The 25,039-nt window shown below is 41.8% G+C and overlaps 3 protein-coding genes across 3 annotated transcripts; 1 reads left to right on the top strand and 2 right to left on the bottom strand.

Moving 5' to 3' along the window:
• Window positions 1-34: 34 nt before the first annotated feature.
• Window positions 35-8,591, top strand: rmdn3 (regulator of microtubule dynamics 3). The gene is made up of 13 exons (XM_044049267.1): window positions 35-241; window positions 394-592; window positions 1,241-1,430; window positions 1,969-2,112; window positions 3,260-3,587; window positions 4,376-4,478; window positions 4,614-4,674; window positions 4,752-4,827; window positions 5,451-5,528; window positions 5,840-5,938; window positions 6,744-6,797; window positions 7,151-7,228; window positions 8,099-8,591. The coding sequence occupies exons 2-13, from the start codon at window positions 403-405 to the stop codon at window positions 8,150-8,152; spliced, it is 1,455 nt and encodes a 484-aa protein (XP_043905202.1). The 5' UTR covers window positions 35-241; window positions 394-402; the 3' UTR covers window positions 8,153-8,591.
• A 30-nt stretch (window positions 8,592-8,621) lies between these two features.
• On the bottom strand, window positions 8,622-17,095 carry rad51 (RAD51 recombinase). The gene is made up of 10 exons (XM_044049268.1): window positions 16,923-17,095; window positions 16,423-16,519; window positions 15,941-16,078; window positions 14,768-14,885; window positions 13,395-13,486; window positions 11,369-11,463; window positions 11,155-11,268; window positions 10,251-10,380; window positions 9,579-9,700; window positions 8,622-9,114 (listed from the first exon to the last, which is right to left on the bottom strand). The coding sequence occupies exons 2-10, from the start codon at window positions 16,504-16,506 to the stop codon at window positions 8,991-8,993; spliced, it is 1,017 nt and encodes a 338-aa protein (XP_043905203.1). The 5' UTR covers window positions 16,507-16,519; window positions 16,923-17,095; the 3' UTR covers window positions 8,622-8,990.
• Window positions 17,096-19,486: 2,391 nt separating this feature from the next.
• Window positions 19,487-21,913, bottom strand: LOC122784520 (MYCBP-associated protein-like). The gene has a single exon (XM_044049821.1). The coding sequence runs from the start codon at window positions 21,911-21,913 to the stop codon at window positions 19,808-19,810; it is 2,106 nt and encodes a 701-aa protein (XP_043905756.1). The 3' UTR covers window positions 19,487-19,807.
• Between the last annotated feature and the right edge of the window lie 3,126 nt (window positions 21,914-25,039).

Below are 25,039 nucleotides of genomic sequence, written 5' to 3'. Positions count from 1 at the left end.
AGTTTTACGTTTCTTTCGCTGCCGGAAATGAGTTTATTTTGTACATTGAAACCGGAAGTTATTATTCACGTGCGTTGACAGCGATGTTCCTGAGGTGATGAAGTTCCGTTTGTAGCATCAACGTTATGGACTGAACAACGTTTGTACTTCAACAAATGTCATTGACGGAACACTGAGCGAGAAACGGGTCGAAATATATCAAAACATCATCACCTGACGCTAACGGGCTAACGTGCTAGCGGTGAGCGTGCTGTGCTGCCCGTGGTAGCCTGAGCCAGGCTAAACCAGGCTAAACCAGGCTGAGCCAGGCTAAATGGTGGACACGTCCGTGTGGCGTCTGTAGGTCAGTGACATTCACCTCAGTAACAACCGGCCTATGTGTGCTGTGCTCAGGGTGGAGACATGAACACGCCGCTCGGCAGAAACGGCTTCATTGGGATTGCTGTTGCAGCCACAGCTGGTTTGGGCCTGATTGCCCTCATCATTTACAGGAAAAGATGCCACAGAGTGGAGCTGGAGGTCCGAACATGTCACCGGCTGATGGAGCAGGCAGATGGAGCTGCGCTGCTGCAGCAGACGCTGGATGATCAGGGTGGGCTTCTCTCTCTCTCTCTTTTTCATATACGAATGATACTAGAAATCAATATTTCAGATATTAATACATACTCATTATTGGTTCCAACAGTGTCATCTTGTGTAACGACAACGGATAATAGGTCATTTCATTTAAATCTGAGATTGAAGCAGAGAAAAGAATACAAAAAAAAACAAGCTCTTTGATTTTTCAGCTTCTTAAATATAAGAAATATGGTGTCTTTGCTCCATATAACAAAGACATCAATAAAACGGAATCTTTTTAGTTTGTGGACAAGACATAGAACTGATCAACATTGTATGGACCAAAAATGAATTGGATTTGAGAAATAGTCAAGAGATGAATGGATTATAATGAAAGAGTAACAGTTCCATTGTGTTGTCTCTTTATCTGACTATTATGTTCCAATCTTTATTGCAGTATATTATTTTTTATACCCTCATGGTATCAGAAATGGTGGAGGGTTGTGAGTGTTTTCCTGGGTATTGGAGTGAAATGTTGGCAACATTTGAATAAATGGTGCAATTTTAGGAGAAACTCATAAAATATCAAATTGACATTGCTATTCCAAGCCAAACAGTTGTAGGAAAAGTGAAGCTGTGCTGTGTGCCCCATGACTAACATGTTCTCTGTGTGCTCCTCCAGAGGCAGAGGCCCAGCAGCAGGCTGTGGCAGCGGTGGAAGCTGCGGTCCAGGGTCTGTCACCAGAGCAGCAGCTGGAGCTCAGGAACCAGCTGGACCAGGTGCTGAGCTGCGTGGCCTCGCTGCGCTCAGAGGTGGCTGAGTTGAGGGGAGGTCTACAGGACATCGCCCTACAAATTATCCAGGATGTCAAGTGAGTGACATGAGCTGTATCTTGAGGTTCTTCAAGATATGACAGTAACATTGTAGAGAATTCATCACACACACACTCACACTATTTTCCTTTAAACCAGTTCTTTATCCTGTTTCTCTGCTCATCATTGATTCAGAATAAATGACAAATTTGAACTAAATTCAACTAAACACACATTATATCATTTCTCTCTCCTTTTATCAAAACAACAATAAAATACCTAGTTTAATAACTATGGGGGGCCATGTGCGATCATGGGAGTTGTTGTCAAAGTCACTTTGTGACTCAGGGTCAGATACTGTAGGTCACCAGTCCATAAAACACAGTGAGGAACTACCATTCACTCTCAGTCACATCCTGTCAAAATGACGGACATCGACCTCTGGTCACACAGGTCAGTGTAGAGTGTCACACAGACAGACATTTACAAAGCATCTCTCAGTTAGATTTGGCTCCGTCAGCTACATGTTGCGTCTTGACAGAATAGAATGTTGAAAAATGACCATGTCCATGCTTGTTCTCTCTCTGCTACATTCAGAAGGGGAGTGGAGGACAGTCAGCGTGTCCGTCGCCGTCGTCATGTCATCCACAGAGAGCGCACAGATTCAAACAGCTCCAGCTCCATTTACTTCACTGCCAGCCAGGGTTTGACCAGCACCTGTGAGGAGACCAGTGAAGGAGGGTGCGTCATGGGTGTGGGGAGGTGACCGTGTATGTGGTCAATGAGCAGTGTGTATTATACAGTTCTAGACTCTGGTATCTGGTGCTTTTTTGGAGCCTGCTCCGATGAGGTTCCTCTCGAGCTGAGCCAGTACTAAGATGTGATGACAGCCACTGATTGATCAGACAGTGTCGTTATTTGAAGCACGACATCCGACACAAGAGACGAACTGTAGATCAGTTAAAAGACTTACAAAACCTGAAAACATGCATTCATCTCCAGCATCTAGCAAAGAAGTTTGTCACATATTTACCAGGAGTGTGTATTTAGCGACAGCACTGCTGAGAGCCGTCAATAATCGCTCACTGCACTACACCACAGTAGTCTAATATAATAGGATTCATTATATAGTGTAGTCATTTGATATTTTCAATAGAGTTAATTATTATTGAATCCAATCTGCATTTTCCTTCATTTAGTTTATTGTTTGTTTGTATACTGCCCAACATTACAATGCTTTTTTATGAAGTGATAACATTAATATTGAGTGGAATAAATTCAGCCTATTGGTCCGGCCCTCAACAACATAGCATGTTTGTCATGTGTTCTGTCACTGAAGAGAAAAGCCACAGCCGTGTTGATGGTGGGAATAGGCTGAGGTCCAGGGTTGATAGGCTTCTTAATAAGCTTCATTAACTAATTAGTCTGAGGCAATTCCACACAGTTAAGCAGTGTCATGTGTACTGAACACGACCTAAGTACATAACTTACTTACTGACAGTAATTCCACTGCAGATAAACCATTAGGACATCATTTGTAATCACTACATAATACTCAACATGAATACTTGGATTATTCCACGATGAGTTGCTTTCTTATCGTGTGTGTGAGTTTGTGTGAGTGAGTGAGTGAGAGTGTGTATTTTCATATGACTCTGGAACCACTGATGAATCAAAAGTTCTCCTTAATCTCTTTGTGTGAGACCCAGTATTTATTATATGATTGGCCAATGAACAGACCTGAGTCAGTGCTGATGCAAAGGTGTCACAGAGGTGTATTGACAGATTTAAAAACCCAGACAATTGAAACATCCATTATTAATTAGCAGTTTGGGTAAATGACCTGTTATATTATAATAATCTGTGTAATCCTCTGTTCATGTCCCAGGTACTCCACAGCATATGCTGAGTCAGACTACACAGACCGTGACACAGATGGAGAAGAGGGAAACAAAGAGCCCGAGCAGGAGTCTGAGGAAGAAGACGGGAGCTGTGCTACAGTCCTTACCCTACGCCAGGAAGACTCTCAGGAAGAAGAGGAGGAGGAAGACGGCGAGCTGGAGGAGGACGTTGTTGATGAGGGGAGGCTGCAGCTGAGGACTGAAGTTCCCAGTGTGGAGCTGGCTCTCCTCCTGGCTCAGAGTGATATCCTCCACACAGGAGATGCCACTTTAAAGGCTGAGGGCTGTCGACTGCTGCTGGACAATAGAACAGAGGTGAGTGACTGGACCCTGACTCACACTCACATGACCAATAAAACCATACACAATATCACAAGATCCACACATTCAGCCTGACTCACACAACCAATAAAACCATACGGAGGAGCGACGAGCGCGCAAACATCGATTAGTTTATTGAGCTTTGCTGCTATATACTCGGACTTTAACAAACGGGCTTCTGTGTTGTTACGCACATCGTAAGCTGTGAGAGTTTGGAGAAGTTGCGCAAACTGTGAATTGGTTAGCCTGGATAGCACTCGGCTTATGCCGGGTAGCTAGCATCAACAATACCTTGCAAAACAAGGATGGCTAACAAAAGGGAGAAAGACAAGGAGGCACAATACGTAACCTCGGAGCAAGTTTGCGTACTACTGGAAGAGCAAAAAACACATTTTAAGGAAATACTTGATCAACAACAGATTGCCTTCACAGCCCGTTTGCGTACGTTTGTTGACAATACAAATGCACGTATGGACAATCTGCTCAAAGAATCAGCTTACAATTTATCCAAAGAGAAGTTGACGAGCTTAAAACATCTAGGGCTCAAGTTAAAGCAGATGTATTGGACGCGCAGGGAAGAAGGCTGAATGTGATTATTGACGCCATCCCAGAAAATGACAACGAAAAATGGTCCGAATCAGAAGAGAAAGTGACAGCGCTCCTCATCAGCAAAGTGAGGAAAAGTCCAGAGGGGAAACCTCACCCTCGGCCACTTCTGGTGAAGTGCGTGCGTGCGTGCATTACATTTGATCTTGATGAAAAGTGTTGATTCTGTGCTGCAGTATGGAGACAGCAGGGAGTTTCTATGGCGACTGGCTCGGGCCTACACTGATGTGTACAAGTCCACTAAAGACAAACAACAGAAGAAGACTTATGCACAACAAGGTAACACACACACACACACACACCGATGAGATGACATTTACTAAAACAAAGTAACGCTGTGCTAAATGTATCACTATAATAAAAAGACATGCTAAACCACTGTAATTGTATTGTATTGTATGGTTGGTGCTGCAGGTCGTGAGGAGGCGGAGCTAGCCCTGATGAAGAACGGCCTGAACGCAGAGTGTCATAAATGGTACGATGATAATGAACGATGCAGAGTCACTTGACTGTGACCTGCTGATGTTGAAGTGGTTGTGTTTCTGTCGTCAGGTTTGCTGTAGTGACTGCACTGAACTACCACCATGAAAGCATCCACGGCAAACTGAAGACCTGCCACATCCTGAAGGTAACAGTCACTGACGAGCACAGAGGAGAGACGTGCTCTGAGTCACTGTCGCTGACGAAGTTCTGAGATGTTTCAATGTGTTGAAAACATCTGTACATACACAAGTTCACGTGACTCTGAACTAAACTTCTCTGCCTGGGATTCATGTTAACCACACACACACACACACACACACACACACTCTGCCAGTCACAGCTTCTCATTGAATAGACTATTTACATTGTAGATTCTCACTGAAGGCATCAAAACTATGAATGAACACATATGGAATTATGTAGTAAAGAAAAACATGTTTTATAGTTTAGATTCCCTTTTATTAAACCCTTTATAAACCCTCGGCCTTCTCTCAGTGAGCTTCACGAGGTCAGGGTTCATTAGTGAAGGTCTTGCCTTCTTAACCGGGCTGGGACCGTCAGTTATGTTGTGCAGAAGTCAGGTAACAGTAACACTGTTAGAATTCATATTATGTCAAGAACCAATTAGCTGAGTGAAGACAAACCACAGTCCATCATTACTTGAGGTGAGGTGAAGGTCAGTCAGGAAAGTGGCCGACGTGAGGACCGATGAGTCTGATGGATGCTCATTATTAGTATTGTGGGCTCATGTGTGTGATGTCTCCACAGGAGCATGTGGACCGTGCCATTGCCCTCAGAGACGATGACCCCGTGTGTTTCTTCCTGCTGGGTAAATGGTGTTATGAGGTGAGAGGTCATCGTCCTAACATCTGTGTGTCTCTGTGTGTGCGAGTATTACTAATGTTGTGGGGACCTAAAACTGTTTACACAGTCACATTATGGGGACTTGTCTTCCTTGTGGGGACAAAAAGTCCCCACAATGTAATTAACTACATTTTAAGGTGAAGATATGTTTTAAAGTTAGGGTAGGATTAGGGTTAGGGTTAGGATTAGGCCAGTAGTAATTGTGGTTAAGGTTAGAGTAAGTCTCCAGTAAATGAATTTAAGTCAATGCAATGTCCCCTCAAGTCATGAATGTCCAACGTGTGTGTGTGTAGGTAGCCTCTCTGGACTGGCTGGAGACAAAGACAGCTGCTGCCCTCTACCAGAGCCCGCCCTCCTCCTCACTGCATGATGCACTTGAGAACTTCCTCAAGGTACACCATTGTCTTTGTGTGTTAATGCTACAGAACTCTGCGTCACTGGTAACACTGATGCGTTCACGCTGGGGGAGGAGCCGAGAGAAGGAAACAAAGTTGATATTATATTAATACAGGGGTAGGGAACCTATGGCTCGCGAGCCAGGTGTGGCTCTTTTGATGATTGCATCTGGCTCGCAGATTTCGGCTTTTCAGATAAAACATAAAATATTATCACTTGTTTTAATCCATCCATCGATTTTGGAAGTGGAGGAAACACAAGTGAATGACATAAATGCAGCACCGTTCTATTCCCTGGCTTTGGATGAGTCAACAGACGTAAGTCATTTGTCGCAGTTCAGTGTGATTGCAAGATATGCTGCTGGTGACACACTGCGCGAAGAAAGTCTTGCTGTTCTGCCAATAAAAGGGTCCACAAGAACCAGAAGTCGCATTAATGGTGAGTATTATAACAACATTATTTAAAAGAATAAATTCAGAGGCTTATTATACTCACATTTAGTTAAATTCAGTCTTAAAATATATTATATGGCTCTCACTGAAACAAATTTGCAAATATTTTGCTTTCATGGCTCTCTGAGTCAAAAAGGTTCCCGACCCCTGTATTAATATGATGATCATAAAATATTCAAATAAACCTGCAGACTCATGACCATATTATTAGGAACAAAAACAATGTGTTTAAAATAGTTTTATAATCAGCCTGTTTTTCTTCAACTCTAATTCATGTGTTCATCACATTTATCAGATCTTCACATACTCTAGTGTTTTATTTAGTCAAACTGTTCTACTTCTGTTCCAGGCAGAGGAACTGAGTCCAGGCTTCTCCAAGATGGTGAGACTTTACATCGCAAAGGTAAGCACGACGACGACAACAACAATAATGACGACAACAATAACAACGCTAACGACAATAACAACAACAATACTAACAACAACGACAACAATACTAACACAGATGACAACAATAATAACAATAACGACAACAACAATAATGATGACAATAACAATAACAACAGAGTGGAGTGCTGTGAAGAAAAAGTTGCTGAATCAGAAATATTTATTTGCAATTAAAAAAAATTTAATTGTACAAACAAAACATCCATTTCTGAAGTTTTCTTTAGTAACATCATGTTTGATGTTTGTAACCATGGCGACACAGGTACGTTGTGATTGTGAGGAGAAAACTTCTCATCGTGTTTGTTTCAGTGTCACAAAGAGCTGGGAAACCTGTCTGAGGCCATCAACTGGAGGGAGCTGACTGTGACGATGAACAACGTGGATGATGTGAGAACACACACACACACATGCGCGCGCCATTCAAACTGACCCCTGTTGCTGTTAGCTGTCCATAAGTTTGACAAATAGATGAATAATATACTATAATAATTGGACTAGTACCTGCCTCACTAAAGCCATGTTTCTATCCTGGTACAGAACTGTAAAGCCCTGGGTCAGGCTTGACTGACAACAGTACCATTAGGTAGTAGGCGGGGTGTGGGCGTGGCAGCGAGATACAATGTGCTGACAAACTATGACCTTGAAAGTGACACAATGAACAACGGAGGATATGCAGCTCAGTGTGTGTCAACAAGACGTCAAGCTTGTATGAGAATAGAGAAGAAACACTGTAACATGCACAGGGCTGAGTCAGCTCCTGCTCTCCATCTTCTCCTCTTTGTTAATGTAGCGTTTTATCTGTTATCTGCTGAACTTGTTTCTGTGCATGTGACACCTGCTGCACGTCTGTCTGTCCTGACAGAGGGAGCCCTCCTCTGGCTCTCCTGAGGTTTCTGTCATTTTCCCTGTTGAAGGGTTTTTGTGGAGTTTTTCCTCATTCGATGTGAGGGTCCAAGGACAGAGGGTGTCACTTGCTGTACACCGTCTCTGAAAGCCCTTCAAGGCAAATTGTGATCTTGTGCATTATAAAGTGATTGGTAGTGAGGAAACTCATAGACACGATGCGTTCACTAGCCCCTTAACTTAAGCATCACAACTACATGCTTAACCCTAATCCTTACATGAACCCTCAGACTGTGAGGTCCTCACAAAGCTACACATACAAGAACAAAGTGTCTGTCTCTGTCATGTGGACACTGCAGTTGTAATGTTCCATTTACACTAACACAGTATTTACCATCTGTCTTTGTTTCCAAGGATGAAGAAACATCTCAACTGGAGACTGAACTTCACATGTTAGCTGTGAAATGAACCTCTGGAGATGAAGCTTTGATCTGTTCATTGTATCTTTGTGAAATAGAATTTATTGATGTCTATTTATTTACTAGAGTGTGTATATGGATTTGATATTAATGTTTTTATTTATTCCTCGGACACTGAACAACTTTCCCTCTCAATTTTTGCGTGATAACCTGGACCAATAAAAGCATTTTATTGTACGCTGGCTGCCAACACTCCACTCAGTGAGGAAATTGACTGTAGATAATGAGGGATTTTTGGAATCACTACAAGAAAAGTAATTCACTGTGTTTTGAGCACTTTAATCTAAACGAGGTCCATTTCTCTTGTCATGTGCATAGTGTCTTCTGTTCAGTCTCCTGTCATCACCTCACATTGTATTTTTGATTCTGTGAATTTAATTGGCTGTGAGATAAAAGTGGAGTTTAAATAAACGAATGATTTTAAAATGTGTTTGTGTGGAAGCAGCTCAGTTCTAACGTCAATAATAAAATAAATTTAATTTGGACATCAAAGGTTCCAGTAAAGAAATGAGAAGAAATGACAGTGAAAATATGTTGATTGTAAAATGAAGTTGGAACTGCCTTTTCAACAGACTAAATTAAAGAAAAGAAACCTTTACAATTCTTTGTAACCTCATTATGACAATGTCTCACAATTGTGGCACAACACTAAAAGAAGCATGAAACGATGTTTGTGTTCAGTTAAACTCCATGTTCCAGCTGGTTAGGCTTCACTGATCTGCACGTGTGCAGCACTGGCCTCAGCCTTCAGTCACTCTGAGGTTTCATGTGTGATCAAGTGCTGCGCCGTCCTTGGCGTCGCCCACTCAGTCCTTGGCGTCGCCCACTCAGTCCTTGGCGTCGCCCACTCCGTCAGCATTGATGGCAAACATGGCTTCAGCCTCGGGCAGACAGGGCGAGTCGTAGATTTTACAGATCCTCGTCTCTCCTCGGCCTTTCCTCAGGTACAGACTGCAACAATTACAACAACTGAGCTTCTCTTTCGCACTGGATTTTTGGGATGTTGCCACATGAACACATTGGAAACCTAACGTAAGCAAACTATGATTTGTACATATAAATAAAAATGTCTAATTAGAAACCAAAGTCATTTCAATAGGTAATATTTATATTTGTTCACCTCTAAACCTCAAACATGTGCCGTGATCAGAACGGTATAGTTGAGAGAAAATGTAATAAATAAATGGCACTAGATTCTTCTACTGTGTACAGACGGTGTTTATTTGCAGGCATTCTGTTTTAATTCCACAACAGGAGAAGCGTCATGTGACCTAAAGCCTGTATATACATCAGTATCTCAGCATATTGAAAATCAGTAAAAAAACTAAAACATCAGACAACCCATATATTGCAATATCGTGTGTTACTAACTTTTGAACATGTCAGTGATGTGTCTGTCTGTCTGACACACTCACCGTGTGGTGGAGGCGTGGGCCAGAATGTTGCCTCCTATTGGTTTCTTTGGATCAGCTGAGAACATGGCTGCCCCATCCACCTGTGCAACCACCTGATTGCTTATCACCACGGCAACACCAAACTGTAGCGACAGAGCAGACAGAGATTCAGAGTCATCTCACCATTCGTCTGCATTTGTTTCACAGTCCTTATTCACCACATGACGTGATTCAGTCATATCCACATACAGAACATAGTGTGGAATTAGATTTGTGTCAATATTTTCAAACGCTTTTTAAGAAGCAAAAAAAAACATTCAAAAAGATTGTGTTTTATTGTTTGAAAATGGGGATTCACATTTTCAAACAAGGGTGCAGTCCTGGTCCAGACTGTCCATATGTTCTACAGTAAGAGTCAGAGGTTAGCTAACCCAGCGTGGAAGCTAACACACAAAGTTCACAACCACACACCACAGTGAGGTGTGTGTGTGTGTGTGTGTGTGTGTGCGCAGTGCAGCCATGTAGAGGAGGTTGTATAATAATGGAAATGACTGCCTGGTAACACACTGAGTATAAGTGCTACATGTGTAAAGTAGCATGTTGGTAAGAGTTACACACTCCAGCTTTAAATGTAAGACAGAAGACTCTTTAGCTTTAAGCAAATCATGTATAATAATGAAGACAGTCGTCTACCTCGTCTGCCAGTCTGAGCAGCATACGCAGGAAACGGCCCAGGTGTCCCTGCCTCGCTGACAGCTCTCCTCTCCCTGAGTAATCTGTTCTGTACAGAGCTGTGGCACTGTCCACGATCAGCAGAGCATACCTGACAGAGAGAGAGACAGAGTGTCACTGGGGTGAATGTGAGGATTTCAAACACTGAAGTATCATTATTGTGATATCCTGATGATAGTGAGTATGAAGTATCGTTATCGTGATACTGTGACGATAATGATTATGAAGTATCGTCATCGTGATATCCTGGCGATAATGATTATGAAGTATCGTTATTGCGATATCCTGGCAATAATGAGTATGAAGTATCGTTATCGTGCTACTGTTACGATAATGATTATGAAGTATCGTTATCTTGATATCCTGGCGATAATGATTATGAAGTATTGTTATCGTGATATCCTGACGATAATGAGTATGAAGTATCGTTATCGTGATATCCTGAGTATGAAGTATCGTTATCGCGATATCCGCAAATCGTTATCGCAGCTAATGAGTATGAAGTATCTATCGCGATATCCCGGCAATGAGTATAGTAATGATATCCTGGCGCTAATGAGTATGAAGTATCGTTATCGCGATATCCTGACGCTAATGAGTATGAAGTATCGTTATCGCGATATCCTGGCGATAATGAGTATGAAGTATCGTTATCGTGATATCATGACGATAATGATTATGAAGTATCGTTATCGCGATATCCTGGCGATAATGATTATGAAGTATCATTATCGTGATATCATGACGATAATGATTATAGTGTTGATTTGAAGTGAAGCTCTCCTTGTGTTCCTGTTTTAACAGGGTGGTTCTCAGCAGCAGGGAGTGCTCACAGTGAATGAACCCTGAACACACAGTGACTGACCTGGACTCAGCCATCATGGCAGACGCTTGATACAGAAGCTGGGTCTGATGGTCTGTGTTAAAGGCTCGGGCATAAGCCACGTTGTCCAGAACGTCACTGCCTACAAGCCCGTACCTGAGGACAGAGAGAAACACACAACCTGTCACTGCATCCAGTGTGTGCGTGTGTGTGTGTGTGTGTGTGTGTGTGAGAGAGAGAAGAGCTGTGGACTCACCTCTCTGCTACAGCAAGAAGCCTCTCTGGCCTAAAGGTTCCCTCTGTGTCAATGTACATGGCTTTACCCTCTCCACCTCCCTGATCAATGGGCAGCTGTGGATAGAGAGAACAGTTTCAGGAGTGTAATCCAGGTCAGACCAGTCTGACTAAGACCTGCAGAGTCTGAGTAACAGTGAAGGAAAGAATGATTTTGTAACTTTGTCCACTGACAAACAAATGAACCGTCTATACTTTTAATGGCAGGTTTATTTTAACAGTGAAACAGAATATCTGAAAGAAAATCACATTAAAAAAGATATTAAGTATTCTGACTCCCACATGATGAAGCTTTGAGTTACCAAGCGACAGCCTGGAAACCTTAAGGATTTGGGGAGGATCTGCAAAGAGGAGTGGTTTAAAATTCCTCCTGAGCTGTGTGCAGACCTGGTGATCAACTACAAGAACCATGTGACCGCTGTACTTCCTCACCAAGAACTAAGTCATGTTTTGATAGGAGGTCAAATACTTATTTCACTCAATGAAATGCAAATAAATTAGTATCTTTTTTGAATGAGATTTTCTTTAGGATATTCCGTCTCTCACTGTTAAAATAAACCTACCATTAAAGTATAGACCATGATTTGTTTGTCAGTTGTGGATCAGTCAGGGATCATTGCTGTTCCAAATGAAGAATCATACTTGTGTACTCTGTACTTGGCGAGTACATACTCGCATACTTGAGTATTGAGAAAGGGCCATTATTTCCTCCTCCACATATTTGACTCCGCCTCCATAGGTTGCACTGTATCCCTCTAAGCTTGTGTGAATCAGTTTCCTGTTGACCTTGACAGTGAAGGTGCTGTGGTTGTGTCAAGTATGCAAGTATGTACTTGTGTTGGATATTGAGAAAGGGTCGTATTATGTGTCGTCTCCTTCATGGTGCATGTGCAGAACACCAAGTCTGACTAAGCGTACACATGCAGGAGGAATCAGACCATGAACAACATTATCCAGGTATGTTAGTCCAACACACTGCTCTCCCTGACTCCTACTTGTAAACAATCATGATTTCTTGTATTTAAAAATAAAAAAAACCTCTGCATTAGGGGTGGGCGGTATACCAGTGTCATAGTCAGCACCGGTGTGACATTGCGCCATGATATGGATTTTGCAATACCGTCAATACCGTGATAAATCAATTGAGCGCCAATAATCTCCTAATTCTATATAATAATGCATTACATTTTCTTCAAACGTTCAGTGGTCTGAATATCTGTCCTTATATACTGTATATCTTGTTGCAAATAAAAAAGTAAAATATATTCGGTGGTAAAAGGGGAGTGGCCATTAAATTAGCGTAACGAGCACTTGGGTAATCAATAAAGAAACAACTGCTCAAACATCGCCAAGAAAGGTCGGGCCAATAATATCTGAAAAAAGATGAGTGGAGTGTTGGAACCAGAGGGAGAGACCGAGGCCGCTGGAAGTTGCGCAGCAGATGCCTCCAGACCGCCTTCTTCCCTGAAGACCACACCGGAGCAATAATTGTGTTAGGCCTGAAGGATGCACTTTCTGACTGGTGCTTGGATGAAGCGCGTCTGATGTGCATGACAACTGACAGCGGTGCAAACACGGTGCGCGCTCTGGAAATTAATAAATATACGAGACTCGCATGTTTTGGACACAGACTGCACAACGCTATTGGTAAGTTACACTATGTAAACCTAACATTTCATATTCAGAAAATTTGTCAAGTCCTTTTCTGTTTGTATTAAAAAAAGAAAACAAAAACAAATTTAAGGCCACCACATTAGTATTGTATTGTTCGTTGTTAGTTTAGCCGTGATACCTCTGGGGACTGGATCAGAAAGGAAAAAAAAACTACAAATATCAGATTAGAATATTATTAAAAAATATGTACTCCTCCCAAAACCTACCAAAAAAAGTAAGAAAAATACCGTGATATTAATTTTAGGTCATATCGCCCACCCCTACTCTGCATACATTCACCCTCTGGTAGGACACCAGTGAGGCTCTCTCTGTACCTGACAGGTGACAGCCAGCGTGTGGCACAGCTGAGTCTTTCCCGTCCGAAACTCTCCAAACATCTCTGTGATGGAGCCGGTCTCAATCCCACCTGCAGACATACACACACAAATGTCACTCTCAGGGACCAGGAGCATTAGCATACACTAGTACAGTACATATTCATTGTTACTATTGCTAATCACAGTTATTTGCTTTCTGTCTTTTTTGTTTATTTATTTAATTTAATTCCATTTATTTTGCTGTTGTGTTGAGGTTATCTGTCCTATTCATTATTAGTGTCCACAACAATCATTTCTCAGGCTGCACTACTTCTACTATATATATTTACAATAAATATCTAACTGCTGCAGCCAGCGCGCGCCTGTCTATTCACGCTCATGGCCCTTTTCCACTCTTGTCCTAGCTGCACTACAAAAAAAGTATCTACTCAACATGGGCGGAGTCATCACTGCACACACACACACCTGACGACGTCCAGCATAGCACCTACTTGGCACGCTTGGAACCTCGCCAGAGCAGGTACTAAAATAAGTACCTGGTACCAAGTACTATGCTAGTGGAAACGCAACTTAACCGTGCCATGCTGAAACATGCCATTAGAGTCTGTCCAAGGTCAGTTTGGAACACCAATAAAACGGTTCCAACAAGATGGGAGACACGGTGGAACAGCAAATGCTGGAAAGTCTCTCTTCTGCTTACAGGGCTGATTATAATAATAAAATAATGATGCGACAGTCACCGCACATTTCATAGACAAACGTAGCATTTTCAAAGCGACTGCAGCTCAGACGAGACACACCGCTGAAACGTTGCATCAGCGACCAACGTGAGTCAGCGTTCTCTCTCCATCATCACAGACAAATATGAACACAGTCCAGAGGCACCTGCATGGCCCAGTGGACAGAACCACATGATATGAAGTTCAAATTGTATTAAAAATTCAAATATAATTCAAATATTAAAAATAATAAGTTTAAATAACTGTTCATATACAACATAAGTCTAGTTCTTAGTCATTTATAATATAGACTAAATATTTAAATTAATAGATGTGAACATCACTCACATCTTATTGTATCTTTCAGTTACTTAAGATTTTCATAATTTAGTGTTTAATAATTCTGTCGTACCGACAGAGATACATGCCTCACGTGGATAATGGGAGTCAAATTTTTCTCACTTCAAGCTCTGATATTAACAAATAATAACAGATTAACACTTCAATTCTGCAGCTTCTTTTAAAAATGTACTCACGACAATTTTGGTCACAGTCTAGCCCTGGTGTAATTCTATCATAGTTATTGTAACACTGTATACCAGAAGGTTTCCTGGCATCAAAATGTGGATACAGCCCGACCCAAGAACAGACCTTGCAGTAGCTTGTCGAGCTCCTTGGAGCCTGTTGAGATCTGGATGATTTCTGCTCTCCTCTGGTGAAACTCCGTGGCTGTGGTGAAGCCCATAGGCACCAGCTTGGCTGCTTCAGTCTGAAATAGAAATAAAAAGAAAATGCATTAGAATCGCACCTGAAGAGCAACTTCCTGGAATTACACGACATTGTAAAACTGTGGGTTGGTGCGGAATGAAATCAAGTGATTTTAACATTACAAGGAAGGAGCTGCAAGCACTTTATGACAAGTGCAAATGAGCATTTTACAGGTTGTACTGACATATTTCAAGTTATTCAAACAAACAGAATAGGTCATGAAGGCCAAATATTAGCCTCTTGAATGAAATCAAGTGATTTTGAAGTAGAAAAAACCATTAGCAGAGCAATTGACACATTTAAGTTGAGAACGGGGCAAAGCAAGCTTCTGAAGTTGTTTACGCCGGTGAAATAGACAGTCCAGGCGCTACGGCCTTCCAAATATGGTTAATGTAAATAACGATTAATATGGTTAATGTAAATAACCATTAATATGGTTAATGTAAATAACCATTAATATGGTTAATGTCAATAACCATTAATATGGTTAATGTCAATAACCATTAATACAGTTAATGTATGCCAAGATCATGGTTACTTCTTGGAATCTACTGGAAAGCGTGACACTGCTGGGGGTGGTTTCCATGGGCTTGGCAGTAGCTATGCAGTGATTGACATCGGAGCGCCTGTGTTCTGAATGCAGTCTGTGCTGTATAACGGCCTTTGAACCGTATTGTAAGTACTGTAGAAACTAAAATCCAAGGTTTAAAGCTCAAAGCTGAAGCAACTTTAACTTCCAGGGTTGAACCTCCATCGCCCTCTGGGGATTTCTGAGTAATAACCAAAACAGAAACTCGTTTTCTCTCTGCCACCCCCACCCACTCTCTCTCATACACACAAACACACACACACAAACAGAGGAAGAGAGAGAAGAGGAAGGAGTGATAGTCTTCTGATGCGCTGTGAATGTAACATTTAAATATTGAGCACTACAGGTTTAATACTGTTCAATTGCGATTTGATAAGATAAATGTTGATAGCAGGCATGAATCAGGTCACAGACAATACAAGAAAATAAAATCACGTACAATATGACACTGATCTGTGATTTCTTACTAGAATTTTGTCAGCTTTTGCCTCACTGATGCCCTTGATGTTGAGCAGCTCCTTCTTCGGTGCGTAGGCTACTGCCTCAATAGTGTGGAAACCTGCATCCTCCAGCTTCTTGATGTCACTAGCACTGATTCCACATTGCTGCAATTGGAAAGATTGGAATATATAAGAGCCACATATTGATTACAAAGGAGAAGATAGGAGAGTTTGTACATGTCTGCATTATATTTGATTAAACTAATGCACGGATTCATTAAAAGGCCCACAGTCAGACAACAAGCTTCATTTATGTTTTTGCAGAAAATCAACACTGCAGCCTTCAGAGCTCCAGCGTCAGTGCCTCCGTGTGGACAGTTCAGAGTCAGTGAGTGACTCCTGTGTTTCAACAACATGAAAACATGGCTGCCAGTGGTAAAACAGAGACAAACTACAAACACAGACCTTCTCTATGGACTTTAGTGGGATGAGTGTACTTGATACTATACCTCGAGTCTACACAGAGGCTGTGGTCCGAAGTTTTCTTCCTCCTCCACCTCTGCCTCCACCCTGGCCTCGCTCCTCATTGCCATGGTGTAAGAATACCTGGTCCACAGACGACACTCAGTGAGTCACGGGTAGTTTGGACTACAGTGAGCCAGGGTGTATAATGAATGAATGAATGAATGAATGACTGGTCCATGTGAAGATGAATATAAGGAAATGATGTTGAACGGCTGTTATGACACTGAATGTCATAACAGCAAGAAATATTTAAGGTGCTCGTGATTTTAGAAAGTGTAATCTTCCTACTTCCTAACAAGTTCACAGACTTACTAGACAGAACGTTACCTGGTCAAAGTGTTTGCAATAAGCATAATATACAGTCAAAACAAACGGGCGGGTTAGCTTGTTAGCATTCGCACTGTCTTACCAGTTGTCTGCATTAGTTCGTTAGCATCAGAAGCTAACGCATGAGCCACACACAGCTGTCTCACGTCGCTCTTACCTGTGTGTTGTAAGTCACTGTGTCAGCTTCAATCTTCCGTGATTTATTCTCTTTCTCATCTGTTCGAACTTCTCCCTCTAACTCAACGTTTGATAACCAAAGATCCCGCGCACAACACGTGACGCACGACGTAAATTCGATTCAACGCAATCACGTTGGACGTAAACACACACATGTTCTGATTGGTTAGTGTGTGCGCGCACGTGTGTGTGTGTGTGTGTGTGTGTGTGTGTGTGCGCGCACGTGTATGTGTGTGTGTGTGTGTGTGTGTGTGTGTGTGTGTGTGTGTGTGTGTGTGCTTCTTCTTCTTTTCTGAGGTTTAATGGCGGTTGGCAAACAACGATTTGGTGCATTACCGCCACCATCTGGTACGGAGTGTGGTTCGAAATGTTAATCCAACTGAACTATTACTTAAAAGTGAAAAATTAAATAAATAAATAAACACGAGTAAAAATAAATAAATATGTATATGTATATACATAATACTAATAATTATATCTATATATATATATATATTTATATATACATATACAGATATAAACACTACAACAACCAACAACCTATATACATATAAATACACCTATTTATACACACACTCACACATCCTATATCCTCCCAATCAACCTTGTAGTTTTAAGAAACTGCAGTAATATTTTGTAGCACTCACTCCGGTTCTAGCTCAATACCTCTACCAACTCCCATTCCTCATCAGTGTCTCTCAGCTTTCTAATCATCACTTCTCTCTCCCTTTGATATTTCTGACATTGTGTAATAACATGATGAATGGATTCCTCCTGCCCACAGTGATCACATCTGTCTGTATTGTGTTTATTCATAAGAAATAATGTGTTGTTTAATCCTGTATGGCCAAATCTGATCCTCGCTATTATATTTTCCTCTTTCCTGCTTCTGTGAGTCCCATCATCTGAATTCTATATAATGTTTGTTGTATTTCTATAATGAGGTCTTGTCTGCTTTCAGAATGGCTGGATTGTAAGCTTATGAGTGATGAACGTGAGTCTGAACAGATGACGTGTGTGTGTGTGTGTGTGTGTGCGTTTAGTATTTGTATTGTATTGAACAAAGAAAAACGTTGACAAATCAGTATATATATATATATATACATATATATGTATATATTGATTTGTACATATATACATATATGTATATATATATAACAGTATATATACTATACGTTTCAATAATAAAAATAAAAATGCCACTTTAAAGTAAATACAAATGAGAGGAATAGTGTACACAAGAGGAAATGACAGATAATCAAACAGTCCATCACTTAATAAAATCAATACATTCTGATGCATCATTTGCAGTGAAGTCAAATTCTTATTATTTTTCAAACATTGTTTAATCAGTTTGGTTTCACAAGAAAATACAAATGTATGAATGAACCATGAATGACAAACGTATACAAACAGCTACACACATATGTACATATATATACATGTATATATATGTATACATATATTCTTGGTGCCAATGTTGTCAGGTTCAGGACTTTAGTTGGTAATGGTTTATTTATTTTTTATTGCTGAAAGTCATCAGTGGAGTTTATGTGGATTGAACCTTTAAAACTAATATTAGGTACAGGGAGGAAGAAGGACTTTGATGGTGTCATGGACCAAGCAGCAGGACAATTTTATTTTATAAAATGACTAATGAATGAAAAATGAGCAAATGATTGGAAATGTGAGGAGAATAACAGATTACCTTAACAGAACTCACAAATACAGCTTAACAAAAACAAAGTGACCTGTAGTAGATAGACATAGTTTAAGCCCATAGTGTCAGTGCAGCATTTATGTTCACTGACGTTAGTTGTTGTCAGTGTGTATGGCCATTTATTATTTGATGCTGCACACACTGAGGTATTAAAGAGCATAGTTACTCAGTCTACGTAACTTATTCATTTATGTTCTTATAGGAAACCTTTGTATCATGAGGTTGTGGACAAAGTTTGATGACTGAACCTGATCATTGGACTCTGATAGGTCTCCTGTCGTGGGCTACTTTCCTCTGACCCATAGCCTCAGTCAGCCACTCTTATTTTTCCATTGGGAAAGAAGAACGTTGCAGTACAGTGACGAATATGAATGAATCTGAATCTTAAATGAATCTTAGTGAAGATATGTTTGGGGTATTTTTAGCTTTATTAGTTGATAGGACAGACAGCACGAAAGGGAGAGAGACATTCAGCAATGGACAGTTAACTCAAGACCAGGTCGTTGCAGAGGACCGTGCTCCAAATGTTTGCCCTGGGATGGACTGGCAACCTGTCCAGGATGTACCCCACCTTTAGCTCTGTCAGCTGGGATTGTCACTCCCTCGTGTGGAGGATAAAGCAAGTGAGCTCAGCTCTGCTGAACAGGCTCATGACAGAGGGCAGTGGATCAGTGGTAGACTGGGTTGTCTTCCAACTGAAATACCTACTCTGCTAGTTATGTATGTGGATGTGTCCCCACAGGACGGCAGTGCAAACAGTGTGTGTGTCAATGTGTAGGATGGAGTGTGTGATAAAAAAGCACTGTATGAATGTATGAGTGAAAGCACAATGGTACAGTATAGTACCTCACATGGTCATCAAGACTAGAAAGACATTTTTACATGAAAAACAAGCAAAACTACACAGATTTTTAAAAAGGCCACAGTCTGATTCTTGTTAGATCAGGAAATACAGACGCAAAATAGTTGCTCAGTATTTATTTTGTTTTGTTAAAGTAACTAAAGAGTATTTGTGATATTTCAATGTGCTTGTGTGAACCTCATGGGCAGTGATCTAATAATCTACAAAACAATAGAAGCTGTGTGGTTGTGACAAATACTTAACAATTGGTCAAATGTGTATCAGCAGACATGGAGACATCTGTTTACTTATCTCCTATTTTCCATGTGGTGTCCTCCTTTGCCCCCTCGTCCATCAGGCCACACAGGTCGTCCACCAGGTCTCCCATCAAAGCATACACCTTTTTGTGCAGGAGCCTTGTGTAAATGTCCGAAACCTCTGGTTCCTCATTTGGGTCATCGTAAAGATGCAGACCGATGCTTTCAGAATCAGTCAGTGAAGAAGTCACCCTCCCGTGCTTTTCTTTGGTGCGCTTCCCAACTTCCTCTTTTTTTTTCCCCTTCTTTTTGCTATCCTCCACTGATTTCTCATTAAATATTTCACCTGTTGTTAAATTGCCATCAGACATGCAGGAGTTAACGCTGGTAGACGTCCATGTTTTGTTTTCGGGGAGGCCCAGCAGGTTTCGAAGGCTCATAGCCTCATCTGCCATCCTGTCCAGGAGTACCACCCACAGCTGGTGCCCGACAGCCGCTGCTGTTAGATGGCAGTTTTTCAGTTCAGGAGGTTTTGAAAGGTCAACAAGCAGAGAGTTGAGCTGAGCCAAGCTCGTTTCTTTGGTGATGGTGTCCTGAGCATTCTCAGGAAGAGACAGCAAAGCTTGTTGAAGAGTATCAACAGAGAAGTCCCAGGTGTGCTCTGGATTTACTTTTTGATACAGTCTCTTCAGGTCCTCCACTGGCTGATAAAGGTACTGCAACTTTAGGTTTTTATCAAGAAACCTTTGCTCTTCAGTGACGTAGAGCTCAGCAGGAGAGCTGGGTCTCTCAGGGCTTCGAATGCCACGCAGCACATCGCACAAAATCGACTGACACATATTTACGGTCATCATCTTTTCCAGCTTGCTCTCTATGAAAAGCCTTTGATCAGAAGTCTTGTCCTGGTACAGAGACACCCCTCTCAACACAACCTGTAGTGAGGCTCCTTGAAGCAGCACAGGGTGGGTGGTGAGCTGCCATACTTCCGTTCTGATTCCTGGCTTCTCTGACTTGAATATAAACTCCACGCGCCGGGTGTCACCAGGAAGGATCACACCAGAAGAGGAATTGAAGTAGAAGTTTCGGTGTTTTGTTTGCGATTGCAGATTATGAAAGCTTTGTGTCATGGGAAGCTGCTGCCAGCTGAAGAAAATGGCCGTGCTGCCTTCATTGCACATCTCCAGATGGGATGTGGCGATGTCTTCAGTCAAACCCTCAAAGATTATTGTGGCACTGATTCCTACTTCTCCATGCTTCGTGGCAGAGTTTCCAGTCCAGTGAGCAAGCTGACCACAGAACCTCAGGGCAGGAATGAGCAGAACAGAGGGGCCTTCATTGTTCTGTGGATCAATGCTCTTTCCCATCTCCTCCTCATGCTCCATCTCCTTCTCCACTAAGGGACTCTGACACTCTGTGATAAATGTGAGTGGCTTGCCAGAGCCTATCACCTCCAATACACTCAAGTCAGGCTTTTGGATGGTCATGTCCTGTAAAAACTCCCCCAGCAGCTGGTACTGGTGCTGGAGGTATGAGCTCTGGTTCCAAGTACAAGAGGCTGCACGAGAAGTCTCAGCACTTGATTCCCTGCAGATGCTGCTTGGTTGTCCTATATACGTGACTGGTTTCCATCTGCCCTGCTGTGTCTGAGTCAGAGTGGCTGTGATGCCACTTATTTCATCCCCCAAATGCGGGGGGAGACTCCAAAACTCACTGCCGACACGATAACCATATCCAGAGTGGATGAACGGCATGACTTGGTTTAGAAATTCCCTTTGCTCTTGTACTTCTCTGAAATTGTTTGCCGAGTTCATCAGTAAAGTCTTGGTCGGTTTGTTGAGCAGGTTTGATAAATAGTCCTGCTGTCGTTTGCGCTGCCTCATGTGTGTGTTCCAGTTCTGCAGGGCATTACTCTGTAGGTTTCTGTGTTCTGAAGAGACCTGACACTCCACAGCCTCACACTTATATCTCCCACGTGGAGGATCTCTTTGAGACTTTGGTAGTCGCTTTACCAACTCTGTCTCACCTTTGGCCTCTAGATAGCTTCTAAAATCCTCTAAACTTCCCAGGATGCTATGGGGAAGAACCATTCCTTGGTCATCAAACAGAAGCCCTTCCTGTCCTGAGCATCCCAGAGGCGGAGAGTCAGGGTCCATGGTGCTCGATGGTCCTTCAGTGGCACTGAGACTGAATTTATTGAGGTCTGATGGGTGATGGAACAGAGCCTAAATATTCACAGTACAACAAGAGTTCTTGAACTGGCCTCAGCCAAAGCATCACAAAGCCTCTTGTTCCAGATGATGTTGAATGATTCCACAGTTGTCGTTTTCCTGCAGTACTGGCTTCTCTTTCCCAGCCTTTGAAATATGTTCAAAGGCTGGGATTTCCACATTCATACCATGAAATGTCACAGATCAAAGGCACTAAGCAGCGCGTTCATTCTTCTTTTACATCTAATAATGGAATTTTACATCAGAGTGTGTGCTCAGGCTAAATTGGTTGTATGCCATGTTTCTCAATCATTCAGAAAATCAGTGCTGGGAATGTTGAGTTAATCCTCATCCTGCAGCAGTTTAAGCGGGTATATAATAATAACAATATAATTATGACGTTTATACGATATCATTATGACGTTTATACGATATCATTATCACATTTATACAATATAGTGTCATGTTTATACAATATAATTATCACGTTTATGCGATATAGTGTCACATTTATACAATATAATTATGACATTTATACAGTATAATTATGACGTTTATACAATATCATTATGACGTTTATACGATATAATTATCACGTTTATGCGATATAATTATCACGTTTATACAATATAGTGTCACGTTTATACAATATAATTATGACATTTATACAGTATAATTATGACGTTTATACAATATAATTATGACGTTTATACGATATCATTATGACGTTTATACGATATAATTATCACGTTTATACGATATAGTCAGTCAGTCATCATCTACCGCTTTATCCTCCACCAGAGGGTCGCGGGGGGTGCTGTGCTAATCTCAGCTACATCGGGCGATAGGCGGGGTACACCCTGGACAGTTCGCCAGTCCATCGCAGGGCCACACACAGATAGAGACAAACAACCATTCACTCTCACACTCACTCCTACGGTCAATTTAGAGTGTCCAATTCACCTAATCCCCACATTGCATGTTTTTGGACTGTGGGAGGAAGCCGGAGAACCTGGAGAGAACCCACGCACACACGGGGAGAACGTGCAAACTCCATGCAGAAAGGCCCTTGTTCCAACCAGGGCTCGAACCCGGGTCTTCTCTCTGCAAGGCGAGAGTGCTAACCACTACTCCACCGTGTGGCCCTATACAATAAAGTGTCATGTTTATAAGATATAATGATCACGTTTATACAATATGGTGTCACGTTTATACGATATAATTATCACGTTTATACGATATAATTATCACGTTTATACGATATAATTATCACGTTTATACGATATAGTGTCACATTTATACAATAGAGACAAGACAATTAACTATTTAGATGTTTCTAAATCAGGGATTACAGGCGCCTAACGACAAAGTCCTCACTCTCTAAGGCTTTCCTGTTTGAGCCTCGCTTCCTTGGACATGTGGCTCTGAAGCTGTGTTATCTTGCTGAAAAGACAAAATAATGAAGTCATTAATGACACTCACATATATTATGGGATATAAAGGGTTGTGAAAATTGGATGAACAGTTTTCTAAACTATCCAGTTCACCTGGAGTCAAACTCAGTTCCACATGTGTCCATGTCTTTGTCTTTGTCCAGGGAGCTGGAGTGAACAGCTGCAGGGACATACATCAATGATTAAGATTTAAGATTGTGTTGGACAGTGAGCGTGTGTTAAAAGGAGACATATGCAGCCATATAAAACATGTAGTCTACCTCTGTATGATTAAAGTCACAGGATCTGCAGACTTCTCATCTGTCTGTGGACTTTCAACCACTCCAGACAAGACTTGGTCATCATCTTCAAAAGAATGAAGACCCTGCCCTCCTTCTTGGCCCAGGGAGACACAATGTTGCCTCTGATGATATAAATATATTAAAGGTGTTTAGTTTGAGTATTCGTATATACTGTAAATACACAAACACCACACACACAATGTCATGGTCCCTCCTTCAACATGAAGATGAAGGCATGCTGCAACACCTTAAGGTGAGGGACCATGGCATTGTCCCTCACCTTAAGTGGGCATTGTCCCTCATGTGGACAATCTACTGATGGAGACAGGTCTGGTTTTACTTCATCCAGTTTTTCAGATAGAATTTGAAGGAGACACATGATTGTGAGTGTCTTATGTCGAGGGGTAAATCATTCCAATATGTAGTTCCAATGACTGAAAATGTGGACCGTCCAAAAGGAGTGCCATGCGCGGCACCTCGCAGTCTCCGCGAGCTACGGCCCTGGTGGCCATTCCACTGATAAACCGGAATTTGATACAGTTGGTCAGGGGAGGAGGGGCCAATCCATGTAAAACCCTGAACATTAAGCAAGCATTTCTCAAATGCACAAAGTTATTAAAATTAAGGAATTTGTATTTATCTAAAATAATGCAATGGTGGAAGCTACATGATTTTTTGTCAAGGATTTTTATGGCTTTTTAAAAAAGTGATTCAATATTCCAGCATGTCTCAAATGCAAATGTCAACAACTTCCAAAAGAGACACACTACCATAGTAAACATACATGTTTGTTTCTGATGGTCCGCTGTGGACACTGGAGTCAAGGTGGACGCTGGAGTCATCGTGGACACTGGAGTGGACACTGGAGTGGACGCTGGAGTGGACACTGAGTCGTGGACGCTGGAGTCATCGGACACTGGAGTCATGTGACACTGGAGTTGGACACTGAGTCATCGGGACACTGAGTGGATGCTGGACACTGGAGTCATCGTGGACACTGGAGTGGACGCTGGAGTGGACACTGGAGTCGTTGTGGACACTGGAGTCATCGTGGACACTGGAGTGGACGCTGGAGTGGACACTGGAGTCATCGTGGACACTGAAGTGGACACTGGAGTCACTGTGGACGCCACAGTTGCAGTAATATTTGTGGTTGTTGTCTTGCAGCAGAGTTTAAACTGACAGACAAAACATTTTTCACAAAGCCGCAGTGATAATGGCTTTGCACACAGTCAAGGTGGCATCTGTAGACACTGTATCCTAAAAGACAGACAGGAAAAGTGATTCATAAGTTTCAAGAAACAAACAAAACAATACATTTTTCAAACCCTGTCAGA

Source organism: Solea senegalensis, linkage group LG17, assembly GCF_019176455.1.
Source record: "Solea senegalensis isolate Sse05_10M linkage group LG17, IFAPA_SoseM_1, whole genome shotgun sequence".
Taxonomy (NCBI): domain Eukaryota; kingdom Metazoa; phylum Chordata; class Actinopteri; order Pleuronectiformes; family Soleidae; genus Solea; species Solea senegalensis.
Note: the sequence above shows the minus strand (reverse complement) of the source record. Positions and strands in the feature narration are given on the sequence as shown.

Excerpts from the sequence above, each read along its gene's own strand:
- rmdn3 (XM_044049267.1), top strand. The coding sequence starts at position 403 with ATGAACACGCCGCTCGGCAGAAACGGCTTCATTGGGATTGCTGTTGCA. Across the intron at positions 4,479-4,613 it reads GAAGACTTATGCACAACAAG|GTCGTGAGGAGGCGGAGCTA; the intron begins GTAACACACACA and ends TTGGTGCTGCAG. Across the intron at positions 5,939-6,743 it reads CACTTGAGAACTTCCTCAAG|GCAGAGGAACTGAGTCCAGG; the intron begins GTACACCATTGT and ends CTTCTGTTCCAG.
- rad51 (XM_044049268.1), bottom strand. The coding sequence starts at position 16,506 with ATGGCAATGAGGAGCGAGGCCAGGGTGGAGGCAGAGGTGGAGGAGGAA. Across the intron at positions 14,886-15,940 it reads CAAAAGCTGACAAAATTCTA|ACTGAAGCAGCCAAGCTGGT; the intron begins GTAAGAAATCAC and ends TTTCTATTTCAG. Across the intron at positions 10,381-11,154 it reads GCCATGATGGCTGAGTCCAG|GTATGCTCTGCTGATCGTGG; the intron begins GTCAGTCACTGT and ends TCTCTCTGTCAG.
- LOC122784520 (XM_044049821.1), bottom strand. The coding sequence starts at position 21,913 with ATGGACCCTGACTCTCCGCCTCTGGGATGCTCAGGACAGGAAGGGCTT.